This window comes from Mustela putorius, unplaced genomic scaffold, assembly GCF_011764305.1.
Source record: "Mustela putorius furo isolate JIRA1106 unplaced genomic scaffold, ASM1176430v1.1 tig00003987_pilon_pilon_pilon, whole genome shotgun sequence".
In the NCBI taxonomy this organism is placed as follows: Eukaryota; Metazoa; Chordata; class Mammalia; order Carnivora; family Mustelidae; genus Mustela; species Mustela putorius.
This window is the reverse complement of record NW_025422126.1, coordinates 6,878,756-6,906,714: the sequence shown is the minus strand read 5'-3', so window position 1 is coordinate 6,906,714 and position 27,959 is coordinate 6,878,756. Positions and strand designations below refer to the sequence as shown.

General features: G+C 35.7%; 1 protein-coding gene across 14 annotated transcripts in view; it reads right to left on the bottom strand.

The window, feature by feature from the left end:
• EMSY (EMSY transcriptional repressor, BRCA2 interacting) overlaps positions 1-27,959 on the bottom strand; it is an 89,891-nt gene that overhangs the window by 13,662 nt on the left and 48,270 nt on the right. For 8 of the 14 annotated variants that reach the window (XM_004767996.3, XM_004768005.3, XM_004767997.3 and 5 more), the window contains 8 exons: positions 23,776-23,925; positions 20,889-21,059; positions 14,919-15,055; positions 12,325-12,498; positions 10,023-10,221; positions 3,898-4,062; positions 2,029-2,184; positions 853-894 (listed from right to left, as the gene is read on the bottom strand). In XM_004767996.3, the coding sequence (XP_004768053.1) occupies positions 853-894; positions 2,029-2,184; positions 3,898-4,062; positions 10,023-10,221; positions 12,325-12,498; positions 14,919-15,055; positions 20,889-21,059; positions 23,776-23,925 (1,194 nt within the window). The remainder of the gene's footprint in view (positions 1-852; positions 895-2,028; positions 2,185-3,897; positions 4,063-10,022; positions 10,222-12,324; positions 12,499-14,918; positions 15,056-20,888; positions 21,060-23,775; positions 23,926-27,959) is intronic. The other 6 variants (XM_004767999.3, XM_004768003.3, XM_013064355.2 and 3 more) reach the window with 3 other exon arrangements.

The window sequence follows — 27,959 nt, the reverse complement described above, 5'->3', positions numbered from 1 at the left end:
TCAAGAACAGAGTAAAACAAATCTGTAAGATTAGGTAAGGATTTTGAGAATATCAAAATTCTCTGAATAACCCACGATTCTAATGCTCAAATAACTCAAACTGAAAAAAAGTGATATTAGAACTACTACTGAAATCATTTATAATGTGACTAAGGAGAAAAAATAAATCATACTAGTATTAAAATTAAACAAATTAAGTTTTTTAACTGACAGAAGCATCATCAGAAATGAGTGACATCTGAAATATAATAATCTCTTATGAAATTATCAGATTAATATGGAACATTTCTGCTGCCCATAATAATCTTCATGATTATAACATTAAATTTTTTATTAAGAAAGGAAATGGATTTAATAGAAGATCAACTAAAATCATTTAAGAATAATCCTCATTCAAGATCTATAAACCCCTTCATAGTAATTCCCCAGTGTGCAGGAAAGTCAGAGAAAACTAATGCCTATTATAGGATAATACAAGACATCAGGGCCAGGAACCTGGATCTGAAGTCAAAGAAAATGCTTACTGTGGCTGAGGATACGATGGGGAGGATATTATGGAAGGAAGTCAGAGAGTGAACATATGGAAAACAGCTGAAAGTGACCTTAACTGGGCCATATCAACAGCATAAAACAGTCACTTATTTCTTTAAATAGCTCTTATTTTTTTCAATGTCAAACTGCTCATTTCTGAGAAAGAATCTCACTATCCTGCAAAAAGAAAGTCTCCTTTTTACTGAGTGGAGCTTACCTTTCCTCTACCAGATCAGAGTAGAGCGCATCCATTTAAGTGGTTCCCCCCAAACAATAATCTTTTACCTTCAGTTATACTACAAATGGATGCACACCACTTACCTAGAAGGGGAAAAGCAACCTCTGTCCCCTCATCAGTGCGTTCTGAAAAGGATAAGTAAGGGAAGAAATCATAGGTCTTTTCCTCCATTTACCATCTGATAATCTAGTCTATACCCAGAGGTTAATACTCATATTCCCAACATACTGCCCTCTACTTTATTTAGCTTTCTGCTAAATATCTCTAAAGAAAGATGCTAGATGGCTTTCCATAGTCTTTAACTGGATTCTCCCTTCTGGCAATTTTAACTCATTAATCTTTTTTTAAAAATTAACGTATAATGTATTATTTGTTTCAGGGGTACAGGTCTGTGATTCATCAGACTTACACAAATCAGAGCACTCACCATAACCCATTAATCTTTAAAAATATCTCTTAAAAATGATACCAAAGAATTCCTTTTCCACTTTAGTATTTTTGACATCCTTTAAATATTTTTAACTTTACATTCTCCTTTGATCACTGCTTAAGAAAACTTAAGACAGGTGTTCTTGACATACTGCTTCATAAGTCATTTCTCCCAACCCCTAATTATTCACATTACTATCCTCTGAACTATTTCAAATCTCTATGTAATGAAGTGTCCAAACCAGAAAGCAGTATTCTAGGAATGGTCTCACCAGAATATGAGAGAAAGAATCTATGATCCTTCCTGCTCCACTTTTCTATCTATGCCATCTAAAAATCTCATTAGTGTTTTATGGCCAGAGCACATTTTAAAGAAATACCTAATTTGCTTTCCACCAGAACTCCTAAGTATTTACATGGATTTCAAGGTCTCCATTTTTTTCTTTATGCTAAAAAAGCATTGGGTTTTATACCTTCTTTCTCCCTTGACCCACATCCCCTCACCCCAAACTAGAAAATTCAGATGCATCAGAATATCTATCCTTATATAAAAGGTATTTTATCCTCTTTACAGCTGTCACCTTATAACCACAGATTTCATTTACGGCCACCTTCAATTCTTTATTATTTGCAGTTTGCAACAACCAATTGCTTTTTTCCCCCTTGTCATTAATGATAGAGTAAGTCCCAAGGACAATGTGAATGTACTCTCAGACCAAATTGGAAAAGATCTAGAAATATAAAAACTATATTCTCCCCCAAACAACCATCCCATAAATCCAGAAAGGTAGCTCTCCTACCTTAATACTACTTTTTACAAGGACACCTACCAGTAGTGATGTATTCAGCAACTAGTTCTGACTCTACCACAGCAATGGATGGACTCTCAGGAGAATGTCTCTTTTCCTGGGTCATCTGAATAGGCACTGCCATCTGACTCAAGTCAATAGTGGGTTGTCTTGGTTTAGATTCCAATTTTTCCTTTACTGCATAAAAAAGTCAGGGGAAAAGTTAACTTTTATTACAAACAAGTATCAAAACCAGAGTTGTCCATGGGAATATGAACCAGACCTCTGGGGTGCTATACTGGCAGTGACTAAGGAAATAGTGAATTGAAAAGAAAAAAAGCAGACTGCTATGTATGGTTGTAGAATGCACAACTTGTACAGCCATACCCAGCAGCCTGGCAAGAACTCATATGCATTCAGACTAAAATTCCCCCCTACTATGACTAGGCCAAATAATCTGTTTCTCTTATACACAGTCCTCTTAGAACATTTCCTTTACCCTTCTTCAAGGTAGTCCCTGGTTTTCTTGAGTTCACCAACCTGAAAACAAAGGGTGAATAAGCAGTATACACCATGATTTGCTCTAGGGCAGACCTACCCAGAATAGCACAATACAATGACCGGTTTAATCTGATCTATTAAAAATTCATGATAATCTTCAAAGAAATTTACTAAGTCTTCAATGACTCTTAAAGAATAAAAATTTTCAGTGTTTCTCTGTTCCTACAAAAATGTTTTATGGAATGGCCTGGAAACAAGAATGGGTTCCATGAATAAATTTACTTTCTATCTTAACACTTTTTCTATAAAATCTACTCATTCGGTTTCTACCCTTACAAGTCATTAATGCAAATGGCTGAGTATGTCAAAGACAAGAAGCTGAAGAAGTACCTAAGGCCAAAAATAACACCAATAGAAAGATTAAACAAAGATACTAAATGCTAGTATTCTTTGGCTAGTGTAAAGTGGGTGTTATGGCAAATAGTTACCAGTAACTAAGTCCACTGAATGATCATTCAGATCATTCCCATGAAGTTTAATGTGACAAAATCAAGCTAATCATTTAAACAAAGAAAGCAAAACAAAACCAAAATAATATCACAGTCACCCCAAAAGTAGAGTAGATACTGAATTAGGAATCAAAAGACATGGAGTCTCGCTCTGCCACTAGCCTACTAGGTAACATGTTTGGATCTCAGTTTATTTACGCATAAAATGAAGGTTGGATGAGATCATTGCTAAGGTCCCTTTAGTAACCTAATAATCTTTGACTTACTGTAACAGGTAAGTCAGTATAACTGATAGAGGTTTTGCCTGGAGTTTATTGAAGATATTTAAATAACCAGAAATACTGATAGGATCTTGTTAAATAAGGATGGATTTGCATGGAAGCTCAAGTGGTTAAATTATACAATGAACTAGAAAGATAAAACCAATTAGAATGCTAGCAAGGGCTATTAATGGTGTTTTATGTCCACAAAACTGCCCAACCCGTATCGAGGAGGATGGCAGGGGCTCTTCAATCTGCTTCCTACTATTATTCTTACATAGAACTAGTAGCTATACTGAATCTACCCTTGTGCTAAGAAATGATAGAAACTACTGACTTCTGGTGACAAGAGGCTACAAGGACTGCCCTTTTAAGCAGGAGACAGAAATGAAAGAGTTCTGCCCTTTTTTTCTCCCTGACTAGCCTATCCTTCAGTATTCCTGGGCAGTATTCTTACTGAACTGAATTAAGTATTCTTACTGAACTGACAAGCAAACAGATTGCAGCAATGACTATAGACCAGTCCAGAGGGGGGAAATGTGCTCAAATAATAACAAAGAAAATATAACAGTGGTAGTATTTTAGCACAACCCATCTCTAGAGAAAACATGCTTCATTCAATCGAGCATGTGAATTCATACCTGTTGTCTGTTGGAGTTCTAATAGAGCTTTGATTGTTGAAGTAGCTGATTGTGATTCACTGGATACATCCTGATAAATTATGGTGGGACTAGTCTCCATTGCAATCTCATGTTCTGACCAATCCTGACGCCGGGAAGCAATTACATGAACTACAGGCTGGGAATCTGTTTTATATTAGTTAAAAAAAAAAAACCCTATAAACAAAGTTTCTCTTAAAAAAAAAAAAAAACAAAATCTTTGTATTTACTGTAAACTTCATGCTTTATCTCCCCAAGAAGACTGTAAGCCCCCAGAGGGCATAATATCTTTCATGTCTGTATTCACTCACTCATTCACTCCTATACACTGATTCAACAAACTAGGCACCTATAAGCAGGAGTCTATATTGGCACTGAGGATATAAAGGAGCTTACAGGATAATCAGAGGATGCTCAAGAAGCACATAATCTGGCTGGAGAGACAGACATGTAAAAAGACAAATTACAATTTAATGTTATAATTGCTATAATATATAGGTGTGCATTTGTGTAAGTAGAGGCATGTTTGTGTATAATAAGAGCAAAATACTGTAGGAGTCTTATTTTCCCCAGTACACCTGAAAATGTGTTCTGTATTACAACCTGAGCATCCAGTCAACACTTACTGGATGGCTGAATTGCTGGAAAGAAATCCTGTCCACCAACAATAAGAATGGATAAATGATCTAGGAACAGGATGATTTAATAGGACACATATAACATCTGGAGTTCAATGTCTTAGGTTACAGCCCCAGCTGTAGCAATTCTTCACAAGTTGAGCCTTTAGGTTTTAGTGCCATTATTTCTAAAATGACAATGATAAAATTACCTCTCTGCCTCACAGGAATTCTGAGGATATAATGAAATAATACATGTAAAAGAGCTCCATAAACTACGAAGGACAGTAGAAATGTTATTGTTGTTGTTTCCTAAAAGTTCTTGATTCTGAGACTCTTAGTCAGTTTCAAAATAAATTAGAGCCCTAACTCCAAGGTTTATTATATTTATACAATGAAAGTAGGCATGTGAATACTAAATGCGTATTAAAACAAGCAAAAAATTACTGAGTTTTCCACCTACAGAATAAGCAGGTTGGACTAGACTATTGCTCCTTTGTCAGGATTCCACAGAGGACAAAAATTATTTTGGATCCCACTCCCAAGTTTAAATTACAATGGAGGAGAATAAAATAAATACACATATAGCTTTGTATTCTTGGGTAAAATCAAATGACTAGGGCAAACAAGACAAATACATGGAAAGAAAAAGACTGCTTTGATTTGGATTAGTCAGTGAAAGCATTGTAGAAGAATGAAAAGAATTAATGTAGCCCCCCTCCAAAAAAAAGAAAAAGAATAAATTCAATGTAAGTTCACCTTCTTCGAACCTTTTATTTTTGAACACCACAAAGTTGACGAAAAAGGTTGGGGAGGTGAAATGACTCTTAAAAAACAAAACAAACTAAAAAACAGCCTTCCCAAAGAAAAATCAATATATAATAGACATGGAATTTTTAATTACCATTAACAAACTGCATCACCAGTTACCCAAATACCAGGCAGAATATACGACACACGAGGGGTGTATAATTTCCATTAAACTTCTCCCCAAATTCTAGATAGCTATGGGACACTATCCTTCAATACCAAATGTCATGTGATGCATACTACAGTTTCCCCTTACTCGTTTTAAGTAGACAAATAGAACTTACCCTTAAGAAAAGTAATTTTATTAGGAAATAATTCTTTTTATAAAACCAAGTTCTCACATTTACGAAATTCTCACAATGATGTAAGCACCCATTTGGGTAGGTGAGAGGACCCATGGCAAAGAATGTTTGCAACTCAATTCTGTATATTCATTAAATATCCAGAATAAAGCAAGGATAACATTTGCAGAGAGATAAGGTAGAAAGAGACTAAAAAAAGAAAACAAATCTCTGCAAGGGAGTACCTATCACCCCAAATAACATTATCCTGTAGGAGTTAGAGATTCTTCACTCTTTCCGCCCATACTCAAAAAGTAGCTGATCATTGCACAGTATCACTGTGGCAACCCCAAGAGCTATGACAAAGTTTCTCAATGTAGAAACCAATCCTTAAGTGATTTTCCTCTTTACTTTGGCTTTTATCCTTAGACTAGATAAATCTATTGCCTATTAAGTCTGAGAATGAGGTCAGAATGCAATGACAGAGACATCAAGAACATGATCTCACAGCAGCATCATAGACTTCCCCTGTCTTGAGAATGATTGTCTGCTAACCCTCAGGTATCTTTCCCCCCAGGTCACTTAGCAAATATTTACTGGATGTCTATTACATGTTAGGTACCAGAAATACACACTGTACTGTTATATGCAAGGACAGATCAGGCATCTCTATGAAAGAATGTCTCCTGTAACTTTACCATATAAGGCCCATATCACATTTTCATGGAAAAGTTCAGACCTCTCAGCTAGCAGGATCTAAAAGTACATTTCACGCTATCAGCAATCCTATACAAAAATCTTCACAGTATCCCAATCCAGGAACTGCAACACCAGAGAGCTCACTACTTCCTAAGATAGCTTCCTCCCATTTCTGCAGTTATGACAATTAGAAAATTTTCTTAAATGGGCAGGGTTTCCTGTGACTTCTACCCAATGGTTCTAGTTTCCACCCATGTAGTCACAAAGGCCAACTCTTTTCCCTCTTGCATGTCACAGTCAAGAAAACTGACAGCTCCCAGTGTGCCCAAACCAATCCTCATCTTCTCTTCTCCATAATAAATGTCCTGTTTCCAACAACACTTTCTCAAATAAAATGATTCCCAGATGCCTTACTCATCTAAAACACCCCTTCTAAACTAAACCCAGGGGATGCCTGGGTGGCACAGTTGGTTAAGCGGTTGCCTTCAGCTCAGGTCATGATCCCAGGGTCCTGGGATGTTCCCACATTGGGTTCCTTGCTTAGCAGGAGCCTGCTTCTGTCTCTGCCTCCGCCTGCCACTCTGCTTGCTTGTGCTCTCTCTCTCTGACAAAAAACAAATGAACAAGCAAACAAACAAACAAAAACACAACACTAAACCCAAGATGTCTATGTCCCTTCTATGATGTAATAAGTATTTTTCCACTGAAGTACTGTCACAAAGCCCTAGTCCTTCGTTGTATTAAACTGCCTAGACAGCATCACTCAAAATGTTTCAGAGAACATTAGTTCCTAAAGATGTTCTGTAAAAGAAGGGTTCTAAGGTCAAAAAAGTTGGGGAGCAGTTTACATTATATACTCTTCTATTCATCTTTCACAATATATATTAACACATAATAGCTCTGGAAAATTTTGCAATAAGTATGTTTTGTTTAACCTGGATTTGCTTAACCTGGATAACCCACCCTCACCATGATCTACCAAGATCATAAAGCTTCTGGAAAAATCATCCTAGAAACCAATTTGTGGCCTCCTTAAAGCAATGTCTTTATACAATGCATTTCTGTATCTGCCTCATACCTTGTTCCATCTTAAATCCCTACCCTTGGTTTTCTCTCCTTGCTCCCTTCCATTTCACTTCACATAATCTTATATTCTACCTAATCCACCTTAAACCTACTGGAAACAAACAAAATTTAAATAAAGAAATCTTTAGGGGGTGCCTGAGTGGCTCAGTGGGTTAAAGCCTCTGCCTTTGGCTCAGGTCATGATCCCGGGGTCCTGGGATTGAGCCCTGCATTGGGCTCTCTGCTCAGTCGGGAAGCCTACTTCCCTTCCTCTCTCTCTCTCTACCTACCTGTCTGTGATCTCTGTCAAATAACTAAATAAATAAAATCTTAAAAAAAAAATCTTTAACATTTCTCTCTTTTTAATTTAACTCTTCTTGCAAGTTTCTTGAAAGTTTGAAATTACATTAAAAGAAGAAGTTACCAAAGGTGAGGGAGTGGCAAAAACTACAATAAAATATAAAGGAAAAAATGAACTGCTATGTAGTGTTACATTCCCAACAGGTACAACCCTCATATACTTTGAATGCCAGCATGATCTTAGACTAACCAAAATCTATCCCTTTCTCTTTAAATCACAGCATATAGATCATTAGTCATTGTGAGAATGCACTAAGGAGCTATACAAAGATATGAGTGGGATAAGGATGATAAAAACTGGCTTTATAATCTAGATATATGTATTCCGAATTGTTAACTTTTTCTGTATTACAGAATATTTTAAAAATAATATGTAATGATACATGACAAATAAATAAAAACAGATGAAACAGATGTATAATAAGAGATTGAAAAGCAGAAAACCTTCCACTCAATCACTTCCAAAAATATCCAAACTTCTGTCCCATTCTTAGAATGAACACTTAAGACTGCCTAATGAAATGGCATGTTTGGGAAGTAAAGACTGGCTTACAGCTCCCTTAGGAAAAGACTTGAAATTTCGTAAGATAACCTGAGATTATGGATATAAAAACATCTACTGTTCATGCCCCCCTTTTAGGACCAACTCTTAAGCTAAACATTTTACCTGTCCTCTATAAAAATATTTCTCAAGGAAAAAAAATGACATTATTATTCAAGGAACCAGAGACTTAAAAAAAAAGAAAAATACAGCTGATGTGTGGAAGAAAGAATGGAATCTTTAAATAGCAAATCATTATGAAATAAAGATCAAATGAAACAGAAGAGGCATCACTCCATTGTAACTTGTACAAAGACTGATTCATAATCAATACAGAATGATAAACTGAATCTTCTCAGTAAACTGATCCAGAAAATATTACTAACATTGATAATATGCTGAAGAAAACTATCCACTCTCTAAAATGAGTGTCATATTGTTTGTTAAAATCAACAGTTTTATTTATTTTTAATTAAGGAGTTTTCAAAGACCACTTCAAATGCTATGTCCTCATGAAGCTTTCTTATTCTCTCCTCACTGGAGTGTGAATTTTTAGTCTTTGGCATTTTTATTTGTTACTAATAAACTTATTATACTCATACTGAAGTTGTACATGTATTTTTAAATCTCCTATTCTAGATTTTAACAAGAATTACATTTTACTCAACATTTATAGGGCCTAGCATAATACTTAATACATAGTATAAAAGACATATATATAAATGTCAAATTCTATTAATGGACTAATCAGGAATTTGAACCCTGTAAGCAATCTGAACTTCCCATTAATCTGGAAAGACTCTGCTAAACAATTAGAATAAGAAAAGTGCATAAGATGAAGAATTTGCATTAGAAAAGTGAAATGTTCAGAAAGTACTCCAGAAAAAATAATAGGGGGGTAAGGAGAGGGAATGGAGTGAGTGAGGAATGATCAAGGGAAGATAAACAGCTTTGCTTAGTAGATGCATTGGAGCATATAAGCAAGCATAGGCATAAATATACCTACCATCTGACAATAAGGGTGCAGTCAAGGTAACTGACAGACATTAGTACTAGATTTGTAGGTCTCAGAGCTTATGATTAAGAATTTATTTCAAGAGATATCCTAGACAAACTACATAATTAAAACAACAATGAGGATAAAGAGCTTCCCTACTGTAGAGTCTGGCTTCATAGCTCCTTCCTTATAATTGGGACAACCATACAGTATCATGTAAATTGGGATACCTTTGAGAGTGAAAAGGAATGCTATTAATAGTTATGCTGGAACAGATATAAACCAGGACTTGTTCTCTGCAAACTGCAATGTATGGTCACTCTACTTATAGCTCAGTTATGGCCCACCTCTGGCCACCCTGATTCTTTCTCAAGGTTCAACAGTCACCATTCAAAAGATACATTTGCTTTCTTGCCCACTTACTTCTCTTACTACCCAAAAGGAAACAAGAAGAACCACAGCATTATTCAAGTTCGGTTAACACCTACCTGCCAAAATCACCATCTAAACTTTACCAATTATTTGATGAACATAAGCTACACAGGAAAGAATGGTAAAATCTTATCAAAAACAAAACTTCAGCTCACTGATTACATATCAAACAAAGGAAAATAAAATCAAAAGAATCAACAAAGCAAACCATACATGTTTGTTTGAAACCCCTAGATTCAACTATTTTGGAACTGGGACACTATGTCAGAAGCAATTACATAAATCAGAAGTAAAATGGATCTTACCTTGGGAACTTTGGGAGGACTCTGTAGAAGAGGAACTACTATCTGTATAACTCTGTGGGTCTTCTTTTCCCTCTTGAATAGATGAATTACCAGCTTCTGCCACCCTAGATGCTTGCTGTAATGTTTCTGTGACCAGCTGCCTTGTCTGTTCACTAACAACTGTGGCTTGAAATGTCACTGGTTTGGGTTTAATTAGAACCTAAAAGAAAATCAGAAATACACCCAGCTTAAATTTTAGAGCACTATTTAAAATGCCAAACTTCAAGTCATGAAGAATTTTTCCTGACATGGGAAGCTGCATTCTGTATATTTATTATGCTTTGGGCACAACACTGTCCATCAAAAACTAATTCAATCTATGAACAAATCAGAGTCAAGCCACATACAAGATTTTAAGTGGTACATGCCAGACTGCAACAGCCACAATTTTGACAAGAGGCTCTCCCCTGTTTTTTCTTGCCTATGATGACCTCAGAAGTCATTTTACAATCTGTGTGGGCTATATAGTAGAAAGACAGCGATACACTATGGACAGCAGAAGAGAAAGACACAAGGAGCCTGGATTCCCAATGCCACAAGAATAGTCTAGAATTTTCTCCCTCTGAACATTTATTAACATCATAAAATAATTAAAACATTATTATTAACATAATAAAAATAAAACTTTATTTATATAAGCCACTTTTCTTCAGGCTTCTTATCATTAACAACCAAATGAAATTCCTAATGGAGATAACTGCACAAAATGGTGGGGATCTAAGTCATCTTCGAAAGATCCCCAGAACACTACTGACTTAGACAACTGTTATTAGAAGCAATTATGACACATGTGGTAGATCAATTCCTGGCAAAGGTCAAAACCACAGACATTAAAATAAGTGAAATGGGAGAAATATTTCAAACTGAACCATTCCACTTCAAAATCTGAACTCTAGGAGCTGACTTCAATTGGGTGCCTAGAATAAAAATGGTTGACTGAGCACATTTAGTTTTAATTTCTCCAATATGTAAGATTCGAAACCTATTTTGACACCACTAATTCACCCATTTCCAAGAATTCAAGAATGAAAACACGGGTTATTCTATGATGCAAATGATGGAGCAAATGAGGATTATTACCAGTTAAAACTTTTTTTTTTTTTAAAGATTTTATTTATTTATTTGACAGAGAGAAATTACAAGTACACTGAGAGGCAGGCAGAGAGAGAAGGAAGCAGGCTCCCTGCTGAGCAGAAAGCCCAATGCGGGACTCGATCCCAGGACCCTGAGATCATGACCTGAGCCGAAGGCAGAGGCTTTAACCCACTGAGCCACCCAGGTGCCCCACCAGTTAAAACTTAAAGGCAATTTGGACTTATCTCTAATCACAAAACTTGTTTGTTTAAATGTGTATACTATTTCACTATCATTCTAAGGGAATTGATCCTAAGGGCAAATTACTAAAGTAAAATAAAACCTTTTACAAGAATTCTAGGATAACATTTCTCAACCAAAGTTGACATTACTTCCTTTGCTGTTCTCATAAAGCATTTAAAGTAGGAACTATATAAAATAAATAGAAGTCTAGCAACATAAGATTAAATCCTTAGCCTCAATTTTCTAGGCAAATTTCCAGAAAAATTGCCTTCTCTTCTATTGCTTGAAAAATGAACAGATCTCTAGCTACTCTATCACTTAGGTTTCAAGTAAAACAAATTTTTTAAGTATTTAAAGTGCTTTCAAAATCCATACCAGCTTATAAAAAATACTTGTTTCTGAGAGATTCCAAATAACTACCACTCTGCCTCAAGCATCTACTTCTTAAATAACAATATATCCGTTCAGCAGATTTTATTCCAAGGGTGTTTATTTCCCCAAACTTTGCTCATGACATGGCACAAATATTTAGATACCCCCCTCCCAAAAAAAAGTACTGAAGAGAGAAACACAGGTTTTGAAAACAGATGATTATGCACATTTGGTCATAACTTAACAATCGGATCTTTTAAAAGATTATATTGATCTTCTCATTCAAATTTCTAGCGTGGAATTTTAGGAATTTGAAATATGCCAGAGCCAAGAAAAACCACTGTATCTTTTTTTTTTTTTTTTAAGATTTTATTTATTTATTTGACAGACCGAGATCACAAGTAGGCAGAGAGGCAGGCGTCGGGATGGGGGTGAAGCAGGCTCCCTACTGAGCAGAGAGCCCGATGTGGGGCTCGATCCCAGGACCCTGGGATCATGACCTGAGCCAAAGGCAGAGGCTTTAACCAACTGAGCCACCCAGGGGCCCCAAAAGCCACCATTTCTTATAGCATACCTGTGTTTTCCCTTGCTGCCCATAAACAATTTTTGTCGGGATGATTTTAGCTGCTGGTTGAACTGTGGAACCTATTCCTTTTGGTTGAGTTACAATCATTTTGGTGATGGGTCTTGTAGCAGTGATAATAGCTGGCTTTGCTCCTGTTGGCACCGTCTGAATAGTTTTTTCTCCCTAAATTAAAGTCAGTGAATATATGAGATTTATATGTATTTAAATGACAAAAACTAAAAAATCCTTTTATTGAAAAATCACACAGCAAGGTTTTACCAGGATGATCAGGAGAGGACTGTAAATTAAAAAGCAAAGTACAATGTTTTCAGGTGACCAAAAATCCTAGACATATTTGAGACAGTCCTAAAAGTCATCTGCCCAACTTTGGTCCAAAGAAAGCACAACTTATTTCTTGACAAGTGTATTTTAAAAATTATCTCACATAAGAATATTTACTACCATGTCACATTCATAAAATACATACATTAAAATAGTCAGGAAATTATGTAAGAATATATACTAAAATGTTAACAACAGCTATCTCTAAGAGTTGGGATTATAAGTCTCCCCCTTTATTTTCTAATTTACCCGAATTTTATTTTGGGTAAAATAAACATTACCTTTATTTTCTAATTTAGCCAAAATAGACATTAATACAATAAGAAATTATTATGCATTATACCAATAGCTAAATGGATACCTACAAATAAAATAAGCTCCCCAAATACAAAGTTATAAGGACACACAGCAATCTCTATGCAAAAAAGCATGGGCAAGAGATGAAATCAGATATTAACAAATGTTCTGAGGTCATACAGGAAAATACAGAAAACAAACTTAGGTCATTTCCTACGTTTTATTAATATCACTTTAGTCTATTAACTAAAGAGCTTAAGCCCATTAACTTTTCACCATTTTTTCACTTTTGTCTGCTCTATTCTTAAGTAACTTCTGTCATTTATAGAGTCAACACTTGAGTTAAAATTCAAAAATGGTGGTTTTACTAAATAATTCATTCTTAAAGTTAAAATCCATAAAACTGAAAAGAAAAATTTTTACCTTCTTGGTTTGTAACTTTTAGTCATCATCATCTGAAGGTGTGGCCATCTAAATTTAGCAGCCAGTAAGAACAAAGTACCCAGCTGAGCTGGCAGAAGGTAATTACTCTGAATTTAGAGCTAAATAGGATTATAAAAATCACAAGTTTAACTATTTGTTGTAAGGGAGATAGTTATCTTAGAGAGATATGAAGTGTTTATCACTGCTGTTATTACTTATTTTAATACAAACACACCGTTCACAGCAGCAGCTTTGGAAGGAGCTCTAGTTCATAAGCCAAGAGCCATTAGTTTGCAAGTGGGCATGCCTACCTATCAAATAGCTTAATGGGCCCTGTCCAAGTATAATGACTCATTCAAAGCTTATCAAAACCAACTAGCAGGCTATTTGAAGATGCTCTTTTGATGTGTGTAGACATGCCCACGTAAACAAGCTGTTGAGTACAGATGCATATACATATGTGTAGTCTTACGCTCTGCTCTATTTTACTAGTATTTCCTGAGTCAAACTCCTGCTGTTAGATATACCTAGCAGCTAGGATTCATACACAACTCTTTGCTGTATATGACCACAGGACTTTGGGTACATGGCATCCCCTCTTACATATCAAATTCTATGAAACTGTAAACCAGACTATAAAAGGGTTCTGAAAATAGGAATTCTAATCCAGGCTTTTTTGGCTTCCGTGTAAACTCAGGCTATGTTTTCCCACATGATGAAAAGATCTAATGCCAACATTATAAAGATTGTGATGCCTACTCAAGATCTACTCGAGATAGATACTCAAAATCTACTAAAATGAAGTACAGCATTTTTTTTTTTTCTAGCAAAGTCAGGACATTACCAAGCCTAAATAGTTAAGTACCAAGAATAACAACAGTAAGAAAAAAAACTACTTATTCAGAACTTCCTACGCACGAGGCACTGTTCTAAGCATTTTCAAAACAGCTACCAGTTACTGAACAAACTCAGAGGTAAAGATCATCATCCCCAACTTATAAATGAGGAAATTAAGGATGACAGAAGTTGAGTAAATTTGCCAAGGTCAAACAACTATGATACTAAGAGACAAAGCCCAGGTTTGTCTAACTCCAAACTTCTGCACAACTGCCTTCACAACTACAAATGAAGCAGTTAATTATGAAAGTAAATTCCTGTCAATTAATTTTCTTCATTCCAAATATTTCACTTTGCCCAGCGTGGGCCAATACTAGGCTTGTGTCTACTGGCCAGAGGCAGGAATAAAACTGTCCTCTAACAGAGGTCTCCCTGTAGTTAAGCCAGTGAAATCCTCCATCTAGACTAAGCTAAGCTTCTAAATCATGGTCATAAGCAATGCAGCTATGAGCAACATGTTTTAGAAATTACTGTGAAAAATGGCATCAGCTGGTGGTATTTTAACAGTTATTACATCACAGTAGTGGTAAATCAAACCATACAGGCCATTGTGGGGTTCTGAAGTCCTTAGGCAAATATTTATATAGCTGGTCTTTAAAATCCTCAGTGGATTTGCTCGGTCTGCAGTACAAGCTCTTACTTACTCCAGCATTTAGCAATGTTGTGACAACGTTTTTGCCTGGGAGGCCTTGAATAGTCGTTCCTTTTCCCGTAGTCTTTTGCACAACAATCACATTAGGCTTGGAAGTCATTGGGATTGTAGTGATTTTGGTAGTCGTTCCTTAGAGAAGGGGGGAGAAAAGGAGGCCTGAGTTAAGGACTAGTGATATTTGGTTATTTCTGTTTATGCAGTATATAATGAATACATATATTAATGTCATTCTCAGATGACACAAAAGTTGTCATGAGGATGAAAATGAAGGCTTGGAAAAGTAAGCAGAAGTTGCCCAGAATGAGAGAATATTAAGAATTAACCTTTACAGCAATCATCTTTTTGGAATTTGAAAACCTGTACACCAAAATCAAAATCTAAAATATCACTATCAGTTTCCCCGTCAATATTCCTCCCCTGACTAGTTAATTGGAACAAATAAAAATCTGCCTTCCACGACAAAAGTTTCCCCAAATCCAGTATTATATTTATTTGACTAGTGTGATGCAAAAACTCTTCAAAAAAGAACATTAAAAAGAGGTAAATACTTAACAAAATCACATAACTTTAGACTGTATAGAAAATTTATGAAAGTAAGCCATTTATGTTTATGTGATTAAAAAAAAACCAAACACTCATAGGCCAAGGCACAAATTAAACACATGCTCTTGTGATCTGTAGCACTCTGAAGAGTATGAGTATGAAACTCCAATTTACATATTTATATGAATGGATCTATATTTTCAACCATTAATATCTATTCAGTAGATCTACATCTACTGATCCAAACATATTACTGTGCTCTCTTCCTTACATCCTTCCACAACCTACTTCTCTTATACCTATCAAATTTGTACCCTATATTCTTCTGATTGTCACAGTTAGAAATCCTGGTGCAAATCTTGCTTTGTGAAAGCCCCTGGAGCTCCAAACTCTATCTTTTTGCATCCCTAATTCCTCAGGGTCTATCACAGACTGTATAGGAATTACTCAGTAACAGTTGTTCAATGAGTATGTGAACAAACTCGATTTGTCATCAACTTATGTCTTCTTTCAAAATGTTATCAATGTCAACAGATCCTCTTCTCTTTTGGCTTCTCATATTTTCTCCCTATTTCAAGTTTCTGTATCATACAAACAGCTCTCATGCTCCTGCTACATCAAACATTCTTTTTATTTTTATTTTTTTTAAAGATTTTATTTATTTGAGAGAGAGAAAGAGAGAGAGCATGAGAGTAGAGAGGTCAGCAGGAGAAGCAGACTCCCCGCCGAGCAAGGACCCGGATGTGGGACTCGATCCCGGGACTCCAGGATCATGACCTGAGCCAAAGGCAGTTGCTTAATCAACTGAGCCACCCAGGCACCCCCCAAACATTCTTTTTAAAAAACCAGTTTGATCATGTCAAGAACCCAATGTAAAACTGGTCAGAAACCTGCCCAGGGCTACTGGTTGACTCAGTTAGTATAGCATACGACTCTTGGCGTTGTAAATTTGAGCCCTATTCTGGATAGAGATTACTTTAAAACAAAACAAACTTTCCCAATCCCTATTTTATCTAGATCTAACTTTCCCTCTTAGATTTCACAATCCTACATGACCCGATCCTTAAATCTACCTACTTGATCTTATTTGTTCCTATTCCATAATATACAACACAAACTCTCGTCTAGTAACTTCTTCACTATGGTTTCCTAGTAACTGTCACATAGAGCCCAAATTCCTCTTAGGTTTCCAGGTTTTGCCAGACTTTAATTTTCAGGACTATCCTATCTATCTATCTCCTTGAGTATGTTATTTTCCACATTGGTCCTCGAGCATATGTTATAATGCTATTTCTATGCCTATGATTTCCTCTGCCCATGAAGACAAGTCATACTTTTCTTTTCTAGGCTTGCATATCATTTATCAAATGACTAAGCACAGAACAGGTACCATTTAAAAACATGATGGATTAATAAGTACCCAAGAAGAAAAATTAAACAAAATTATATTCTTTTCTACAAGAAAGACAGCATTCATAATGAGAGTTTTAGACATAAGGTTACACTAAAAACAAGAATATTCTAGTCAGTTCTTGGCAATCTTATTGCTTATTACTTTATATATCTTTATAATACACTTGCCATCATCTAATGTCTTGTCTGTCCAAGATAACACCATCAGGTTACATAAAAACACACTTTTATCCAAACACCAGCTTCACAAATGATTTTCCATCTATCTGTAGTTTTTGAATAGTAAGCTGTTAAGAGCCACAAAGACCACACTGCCCATTATTCATATGTATCAACTTCAACTCTTAATTAACTTCAATCCTTCATACATGACTGATTACTATGACTCCTTCAACAATACAGCCTCACTAAATATTTGGTTTATAAAAATGTTTTTAGAAAGTAAGCATTAAAAATTATCTCAAGGAAATATAAACTAAGCTTTCACCAAAGTACAAGGACCATTTTTTTGAAAAGCTTGCTAAACAAGTACCTTATATTTGTATCTAAGTCATGGTCTAAAACTTTCCATTACAGGGATTTGTCAATTTATTAAACAGTTGTAAATTAAGTTCACCAGCTTAACAAAATGAAGGGTGGGGGGGAGAATGTAGAAAACAAAAGAAAAAGGCATAACGTAAGGAAAAGTACAGTGTCATATTAAAACATAGAATTATCAAGTTATTAAAGTGTGAAATTCCAGTGAGCATGTTTCTTTCAGTTGATAACTATGTTGTATGGATGAAACAAGTATTATTCATTTTTTTAAAAAAAGATCTTCCTCTAGGGGTGCCTAGGTGGCTCAGTTTGAGCATCAGACTACTGCTTGGTTTCAGAGCATCAGACTATTGGTTTTGGTTAGATCATGATCTCAGAGTGGTGAGATCAAGCCCCCACTTGAGCCCCGCCTCATAGGGCTCTGCACTCTAGGGGAGTCTGCTGGAGATTCTCTCTCCCTCCCTCTCCTGCTGCTCCTCTGCCCACTTGTACAGGCAACCACTCTCTCTAAAATAATTGAATCTAAAAAAATTAAAATAAAGGTCTACCTCTACACTTTCATTGTAGTCAGTCTACAGTTCTCATGCTACAACAGAGCTTATAAAAGTTCATTTGTTAAAGAGTTCATCTCTGAAGGATGCAACAATCTTCTGTATAAAATAGCCATGGTTCCTTAACCAACCCTCAACAAAGGTCACCAAAAAACTTACATATCTGATAGGCCTCTCTACATATATACATAGAAGTAAATATCTGATTCTGAGGAGTTAAATAACTACAAAAATAGTCATGCCTTCCATTTAGTTTATTCTAATGAAAGGAAAAACCTGACCTTTCTAGAAAGCACTTTGGAAGTATGACCTTGCTTTCTAGAGAAAAGGAAGTAAGAACATCACATAATTGATTTATAATAACCAAAAAAATTGGAAGAAACCTAAAACACTCAATAATGAGAAAATGGCTAGACTATGGTGCATCATATAAGGAAACATTGTGTAGCCCTTAAATGGGGGCAGAGGAGTTCTCAAGATACATTTAAAAGAAAAGGCAAATAAGATTATTCTATGAAAAAAGGGTAAAAGCTGATTATAATAGATTTCAATGTAATTTTTAAAATATACATACATTCACTTATAACCAAAAAAAAAAAGAACAGAAAATGGAACCAACAGAAATACATACACTTGAATTTTACCATAGTTCTCTGGATGGTAAAAATCATGTTTTTAATTTTCGTTGTATCTTTCTGTATTTTCCAAATTACCCATGATAAGGGGGAAAGTACCATTTTCCTTTTTAAAGCCTTCTATTCTTACAGCTAGCTGTCTGGGTATCTTTATTTTTTTTAATTTTTTTGGAAGATTTTATTTATTTATTTGAGAGAGACAGTAAGAGAGAGAGCATGAGCAGGGGGGAGAGAGGGAGAGGGAGAAGCAGACTCCCCACTGAGCTGGGAGCCCAAAGTGGGGCTTGATCCCAGGACCCTGAGATTATGACCTGAGCCAAGGGCAGCTGCTTAACCGATTGAGCCACCCAGGCACCCCAGATGTCTGGGTGTCTTTTAAGAAAAGTGTTTCATTTTTGTTTGGGGATAAGGGAGTAGGGTAGGCACAAACTCTAGAATTCAGCATCTAATTATGGATTACCCAAATTCATCCAACTAGGCTTACCAGTTCTATATGAATAGATAACCAGGGTCTGAAAACTGCTAATAAACTAAACTGTGATCCCACTATCACGAAGTAACAAAAACATTACAAAATAAGAGAACTGTCTTCATAAGGGATATTGATATGCAATAAGGATCAGCTTAGAGCAGTCAGAAATGAGAGATTCCTTAAAATAAAAGTGTCAGTGAGGTGGGAGTAGGCACAAAATGAGCTCCACACAACAAATAGCACCATTTCAACTTTGTGCCAAGTATATCCTATAGCTAGAAAGTTTAAGAACTCTTCTCATGTATACCATATGTACTTGAAATAGCAGCTAACCATGAGTTGTTTTATATTTACATACAAAGGTAGATAAAATGTTTACATGTGTAGGATACAGATCTCTGGCTTCCAGAAAAAATATGCTTGCTTACTGTACCGCTCTAACCTGGTACAAAGCAGCTAAATCATGAAGAAGGTCTAACAACAGTGGCCTCATGACATCTAGACATTCCTTCAAGCTGTAAAGTTATTATGAACTCATATGTAAGTAAAGAAAAACTATTATAGTGATAAAAAGCTACATACCAATGAAGAATGATCACTTTTTGAAAAATGTTTTAGACTGTGCTCTATACCATTAAGATACTGTCAGGTAATAAATCATAATTTGAGTTTTCACTGTGTTATTTTAAAAAATCCTCTTAAAGCTGGAGTATGATGATTCTTTCCCTACTGGTTTCACCTTCCTCAGTTTGGCAAACATCAGATTTTCTCACTTACACTTAAAAATAGAGCCAATATTAGCAGCTTTAAATACTGTGCTTTATGCCAATATCATGCCCTGCTTTGTTGTTTTTTTTTTATTTCAGTCCTTGAGATATCAGCAACATCATATATTACCAGGTACTTCAATCCCTTCACAGAACAACTCACCAGGGGCATAAAAAATATGGCTAGTCCACAAAAATGGTAGACAGTTGAAGTTCACAGGGCTTGTTGATGAGAGATTATTTACATAATTTTAATTAAAAACTAATGAAGAAAATAGATGCTATGTTAACATTCCACTTCAGAGTCCATAGTCCAATACTGCAGGAATTAATGAGCTGATAAAAACCAGGTAAAGTCCCAGAATACCAGTAAAGTATTAGCTTTCACTATCTGAGTAAAATATTTCTTAAAAGTAAACAATCAATATAATGGTGAAAAGAAAATAAAAAGATATTCAAATAATCTTTATTTTTAACAAGCTAAAGTGACATTAGTAAATGAAATTATGAGATATAGTCCTTCAAACATGTTTAGATGAATAGCCATTAAGTGGGGGCAGAGTTCTCAAGATACATTTAAAAGAATAGGAAAATAAGATTATTCTATGAAAAAAGGGTCTTCCTCTATCTAGCTCGTGTGGTCTTGGATAGGTCAATCTCATCTCTCTAAACTTCAATCTCTAAACTTAAATCTGTCTGTACCTGTCAACTGGGGGTGATGCCAACTATTTGGATTTATCTGTTCTGAAAGGACTGACAAATGGGAGAATACTTAGTAAAAGAAAAATCTCCATACAAATGTAAATCAAAGTATTTCCATTCTGATGAAAAACAACTAAATGTTCTATTTTAAAATCAAAAACTTAATGTGTGAAAACTCAATACTAGAAATAAAAAACTAGATTAAAATCACTAAACATCAGGACTAAAAATAAAGCTCCAGAATCGTAAGCAGAAAACAGATCAAAAAGAATCCTTCAACAGTGAAAAGCTTTTTCCTCTTACAAGTTACCTATAGATTTAACATATTTCAGATATACCTACCAGAAACTATATTACTGCTAATTATCTTGCCCCCCAAGGTGGCTAATGACTTGGGTACAACTGTAATGATGCTACCACTGGTAGTTTTCACGTAAGTTGCAGCTCCAGGGGTTGCAGCCATCCGACCTATGGACGGGCTCACTGTCGGCCGGGTATAGGTTGCCTGTGTGCCTATAAAAAGGGAAAAGCCGAAGAAAAACTTGTCATTACTTATAGAAGAATGACAATTTATACAGTTTAGCTATAATTCAATGTAATCTACATTGCTTTAACTTGAAAATGGAATTTCAAGGTGTCAAGACATTAAGTAACAATTTATAGCCAGTTTTCAATGCACATAGCAAAAACTAAGGCCAAGTCAATTTGAATTAATTTTACACATAAAATTTTGTGATGTGTTCCATCAAATTACTAACCTCAAGAAAAAGTACAAGTAGCTATGTTCCTTTCTTCCACTACCCTTCTTCCACTAGTTCTATGCCAAAAGAAACAAGTTTAATCATATTCCCTGCCAGAGCATTTTAGATATTTCTGTTATAGACTTTAAGGTTTCTGCATCTGTTTTATGCTTTCTCAGTGCCAAACCCAATGTCAGCACTCAGCAAATAAGGCAGTATTGTTTGCTTAAAATTTTATAAACTTTTACTATTTTGTACTCTGCTACTCTCTAAATATATTTCCATCTTTTAAAGAATTATCCCATCATTTTACTAGAGATTAAAGTTGAAGCTGCCAAGAGTTGCCAGAAATATTTCTTCTAGCCAAAAAAGTTCACTATTTACATATTTCCTCAACTCTAACTGACCTGTGAGAGTATTTTTCTTCATGTCTCTCAAAGGATTTGGCACTCTTGCCCACTATCCTAAGGACTTCTTTCTTTCCCCAAACAGGAATTAAAAACTAATCAGATGAGCCTGTCATAGTTTCCTAAAAGTCCAGTAACTCAGAAATACTATTCTTGCACTAAGAACTATTAGTCTGGGGGCACCTGGGTGGCTCAGTGGGTTAAAGCCTCTGCCTTCAGCTCAGGTCATGATCCCAGGGTCCTGGGGTCAAGCCCCGAATCAGGCTCTCTGCTCAGCAGGGGGTCTGCTTCCCCCCCTCTGCCTCTCTGGCTATTTGTGATCTCTGTCAAATAAATAAATAAAATCTTAAAAAAAAAAAAAGAACTATTAGTCTGGGGAAGAATGAATATACCTTCTTTGATAGGAAAGCATTTTTTTATGCTTTCTCATGGTCATCGTAATAACCGTTTTCAATGGTTATCCTGCAAAAATGCTTTTAGCAAGATATTTAAAAATTTTTTAATACAATCACAACTCAAACAAAGAACATTAGGTAGAATTAATTTAAACTGGTTACAAACATACATATGAATCCCCCTCAAAAAAATCTAGTGCAAAGTAAACATGCTACAAACATAACGTGAATCAGCTGAATTTTAACAAAACATTTTCCACTTAAGCTTTTGTTTTAAAAATAGAAACACCATGTCTAACATAGATACAAAGGCACAGACACATTATTATTTTTACTACCTTTCGCTAAGGTAAAGAATTATATATAGATAACACTATTATCTTTGTACCAAATGGAAAAAAGTTTGGGGCAGGGGGCGAGGAGGGTGGAGTATGATAAATTTAATGCAAGAATACCATGTTTTTAAGCACAGGCTTTGAAGAGACAGAAAGTAGAATGCTGGCTGGCAGGGACTAGAGGAAGATGGTAATGGAGAGTTACTGTTTAATGTGTAGAGTTTCAGTTTGGGAAGATGAAAAAGTTCTGAAGCCTAATGGTGATTGATAGGTATAAAATAATATGAACGACACTGAATGTCAATGAACTACACCCTTAAAATGGTAAATTTCATGTTTTTGTCACAATTTAAAAGAAAAAAAGGGAGTCAAACAGATTGGGGTTCAAATCCCAGATCTTGCTTTTATTGGCTGCATGACTTTGGGCAAGGTGCTTTACATCAGTCTCTGTTTTGCCGCTAAAAGTGGAGATATCAGCCTAAGGGAGATTAAGTGTATGTCTGCATAGAACTTTACATACTGGCCAATAAATGATAGCTTTATAAACTTGAGATGGGTATCATTTTACATTATTTAGATTCTATCATCTACGTACTGGCCCTTCTCAAAAAAATCTGGTAAGAGTTATACAAATTTAAAATAATAGTAATAGCTAATTCTTATGTTAATTAATAATAACAGCTATTACTCTGCTGGGGACTTTACATACCTGATTTCCTCTAATACTTACAATAACCTTATGGTACAGGTATTGTTAGCCCATTTAATAGACAAGAGAAAAGACTTAGAGGGATTAGTAAACTGCTCAAGGATACAAAGGGTGGTACTATTTAAAATGTTCTACACTGTCACTTCCTTGGACATAGCCTGGGTGCTCTCATATCTGGGCAAAAAGGCATCCTGTGCTTCTCTCAGTCAGAGTAATGCTTACTACACCACAATGTAATATAGACTTTCAACCTCCTAAGATTACAATCCTTCTGGGCTGAGAGAGTATGTTTTCAGTCCCTCAACAAATCCTGACTAAACACCTACTTTCAGACCAGCTCAACATATATATGGTGAATAAAACAAAGACTGTCCCTTATCATGGAGCTTATGGTATAACAAGGTGAACTACAGTAAATCAACAAATAATCAAAGAAATGAGAAACTGTAGTATGTGCTATAAAGTAAAAAAAACAGAAGACCATGACAATAATAAAAGAAAGCTAATTTTAGTTGGAGGGAAAGCCTCTTAAAGAACTGTCTGATTAATCCCTACATTCCCAGTGTCAAGCACTATGTTGATACAAAGAAATTAGTCAATGAAAAAATGATGAATGAATGGACTGACGCTCAAGAAAACTTACCAGTGGGAGTGGTTACCAGTTTAGTTGTCATAATTGCACCATTACTGCTAACCACCATAATAGGGGAATTGCTACTGGTGGGCAGAGTTGCTGTCACTGGTTTGGGTAAGATTTTACTTGGTTGAACTTGTTGTGTGATAATTTTAACACCTTTAAAAGAAGAAAGAGAAATCTCAACACAGATTATTTTGAAAAACATGTTCCTTATACCAACCCAAGAGGGCAGTAGTTACACATATTTACTCAGTCTTGCCTAAACAGGAAGTTTTTTTTTTCCAAAATGATGACACTCTCAATTTTTATTCCTTAAATTCCTATCTTTCCTAACTTCTCTCATTCAAGAATATAATTAAGATATTACAGAAACTATTAACAATTTCTTTAAAAATTTTTTTGTATATAATCATGTCAAATAAGAGCTTTCAAACCAAATTAGTGTAATAATGTGGTTTTTTTACATTTTTCAAAATTTTTATTTAAGTGTTTTAATTGTTACACTGACTCTCCAAATGTAAAATATCCATTTAAAAGAAAGCTCTCCAAAAAAGTAAAATAAAAAATAAAACGAATCCCTCATGCTAACTACAAATTTAAGTACTAATTGTTAATTGAGGAAGGAAAATTTGGTAACCCTTTTCACCCCACTAACTTCATTGAAAAAATCCATGGGATGGAGTATATTGTCATAGACAACTAAAAATTATATTAATTTTTGGATAGTGATTTAGATTGAGACATTAGGAAGTAAATACATCTATTTATTTAACAACCTTAAATAATTTTACATTTCTGTAGGCCAACTAAGAAGTTAAAACTATGATCATCACCTAGGCATAACTGGGCAAATTATTTTCTCTATAGCTCAATTTTCTCATCCATAAAATAAAGATACTATGAGTATAGACATTCTTGGATTGTTATAAAGATTAAATAAATCAAAATTGTAAAGTGCCTAATACACAGCAAGAATTCAATAAAGCACTATTATTGTAGAAATAAAGAAATCCTGATTATAATAAATCATAACCAGACAAATTGTAGAGAAAAAATTTTTTTCCAGTATTACCTCATTAGTGAATTATAATAATGCTTAAGACATATAAAAATAACTACATCTACCCCCCCAATAACCATAGTCAGAAAAAACTTAATGGAATCATAAGAGATTACTTTGCTCAGTCCTATGCAAATAGATTGAAAATTTAGATCAAACAGATAATTATTTAGAAAAATATTAGTTATCAAAACGGACTTCAGAAAAGACAGGGATCTAAATAGACAAATTTCTTTAAAATAAATTTTAAGGAACTCCTCCCCCTTCACCAATAAATAGCAGGCCCAGATAGTTTCACAGAACAATTCCACAGCCCTGTAAAAAAAAGATAATTACAATGTTTTTAAAACCATTCCTCTTTAAAGTTCCCATCATCAGGAAAAAAAAAAAATTTGTTAATGTGCAGTGATAAATGTTAACTAAACTTGTTGGGGTGAGTATTTAATAATACATATATATATATCAATCAAATCATTATGTTATACACTGAAAACTAATAGTGCTATATGCCAATTATATCTCAATTAAAAACAAAAACCATTCAGAGATCAATTTCTGACAAGAGAGCATGAGGAGCTCTGCTAATCTGCTAACCCAATGGAACTAGTAAAATGATACCAATGAGAAGCTCAGGAAATAGTCCCAAGGACAAATGAGGAAAAATTTATTCAAGAATATGCAGAAAAATTCAGTAAGAAAGGAGAGATCTGGGAGCCTGGGTGGCTCAGTGGGTTAAGCCTCTGCCTTTGGCTCAGGTCATGATCCCAGGGTTCTGGGATGGAGTCCCTCATCAGGCTCTCTGCTCAGCAGGGAGCCTGCTTCCTTCCTCTCTCTCTGCCTGCCTCTCTGCCTACTTGTGATCTCTGACTGTCAAATAAATAAATAAAATCTTTAAAAAAAAAAAAAAAAAAGGAAAGAAAGAAAGAAAGGAGAGATCTGTGGTATTTAAACTAAGACTTGTCCCTCCCTACCCACTACGAATGAGGCAAACTCCTCTCCAGACTGCTGTAGTCAAGAACACAAGATTTCCGCTTATTGAGCTCCTTGTTGGAGGGTTTACTTCTGAGGAGCCCCAAGACTTCAGTTTACCTCATCCTGCCCCCAGGTAGGTACTGCTAAGCCCCAGGCAAGTGATGTCAAGAAGTGAGCATTCCCTTCTTTGGCCAAGCCCCCAACTTATGGAACAAAGGCTAGACTTTGGGCACAACGCTACTGAGAAACTGGAATCCTAATCACCACTGCCCTGGCTTGTGAGGTGGTGGCTCTAGAGAAGCAAGCCAAGACGGTATATCAGGTTACTGCCCACACTCCAACCCTTGCCTTCACTGAATGCTCAAGCCTCTAGAGCAGCAGTGTCATTCAGAGAAGAGCTCCAGAGCTGCCTGAGAGTAGAAATAGATAATAAAACAGATAGTCTGTAATCTCTTCCCAAAGGAACTGACTTCATTTGTAATACCACATGAAGAAGTTCAACCTCTCAAGAACAGCTAAGGATGTGGCAACTGGAAGAAAATTTATGGATTTAAGAAAAAAACATTCGAGGCACCTGGGTGGCTCAGCTGGCTAAGCATCTGCCTTTCATGCAGATCATAATCTCAGGGCCCTGGAATTGAGGCCCAAGTAGGGCTCCCTGCTGAGAGGGGAATCTACTTGTCCCTCTTCCTTTGCCCTTCACCCTGCTCATGTCCTCTCTCATTCTGCTCTCTCTCTCAAATAAATAAAATCTTAAAAAAAAAAAAAAAAAAAACCACCACCAACATTCAAGACAATAGGCCAGATAGCTTGCAGGAGAGAACTGAGGTATAATGAAGCTGGAAGGAACCTTCTTTTTTTTTTTTTTTTTTTTAAAGATTTTTTATTTATTTATTTGTCAGAGAGAGAGGAGCGAGAGTGAGCACAGGCAGACAGAGCGGCAGGCAGAGGCAGAGGGAGAAGCAGGCTCCCTGCCAAGCAAGGAGCCCGATGTGGGACTCGATCCCAGGACGCTGGGACCATGATCCGAGCCGAAGGCAGCTGCTTAACCAACTGAGCCATCCAGGCGTCCCTGGAAGGAACCTTCTTGTGGTAGGAACAAATACACCTCTGAAACTATTCCTTCAAAGAAGCCACAATTTAAACTAGTTCGCAAAGCAACTTAAGACTCCAAGACACTTTTGAAAACAGTAGAGCAGTTAATGTAGTTTGACAGCTGGGTGTGGTCAGAGAAAGAGCAGGAGAGAATCACTGTCATCTCAGAACAATTGTGGGCATACCAAGAGCTGTGATTCCCTGAGCAACACCATCAGAAGATTACTTCACTAAAATAAGTGACCTAATTACTAAACAACATTTAATGAAGTAAATAACAACAACAACAAAATTACAGATTGAGAAGGTACAAGACCAGTGTCTACCTACAATATATAATGTCTATAGCTACAATATATAATGTCTATAGCTACAATATATAATGTCTAATATCTAAAATATCAAGGGGTTGTTAGCTGGCTTAGTTTGGTAGAACATGTGACCATCTCAGGCTAAGTTCAAGGCCCATGTTGGACAAGGAATCTACTTTTTAAAAAAATAATTAAGTAAAATAAATTCAATTAGCAATATAAATATCTAGAGTGTTAAGTTCCAACAAACTACAAGGAGATGTATAAAGAAACAGGAAAATATGACCCATACACTGGGGGAAAAAGCAGGCAACAGAAATTCCCTATGAGAGCATCATATGTCAGATTTAACAACAAAAGACTTGAAAGTAGCCGTTATAAACATGTTCACAGAAGTATAGGAAAGCATGATTATAGAAAAGTAAAAGAGGGTATGACAACAAAGTTGCATCAAACAGAGAATATTAATAAAACAGAAGAAATTACAAAAAAAGAACCAAAGGGAAAATTTGGGATTAAAAAGTATATAATAACGGAAATAAAAAATTCACTAGAGGGGCTTAAGAGTACATCTGAACTGGCAGGAAAAAAATTAAAAATCAAATGTGGGGCGCCTGGTGGCTCAGTTGGTTAAGTGACTGCCTTCAGTTCAGGTCATGATCCTGGACTCCCTGGATCCCTGCTTGGCAGGGAGTCTGCTTCTCCCTCTGACTCTCCCCCTTCTCACGCGCACTCTCTCTCTCTATCTCTCC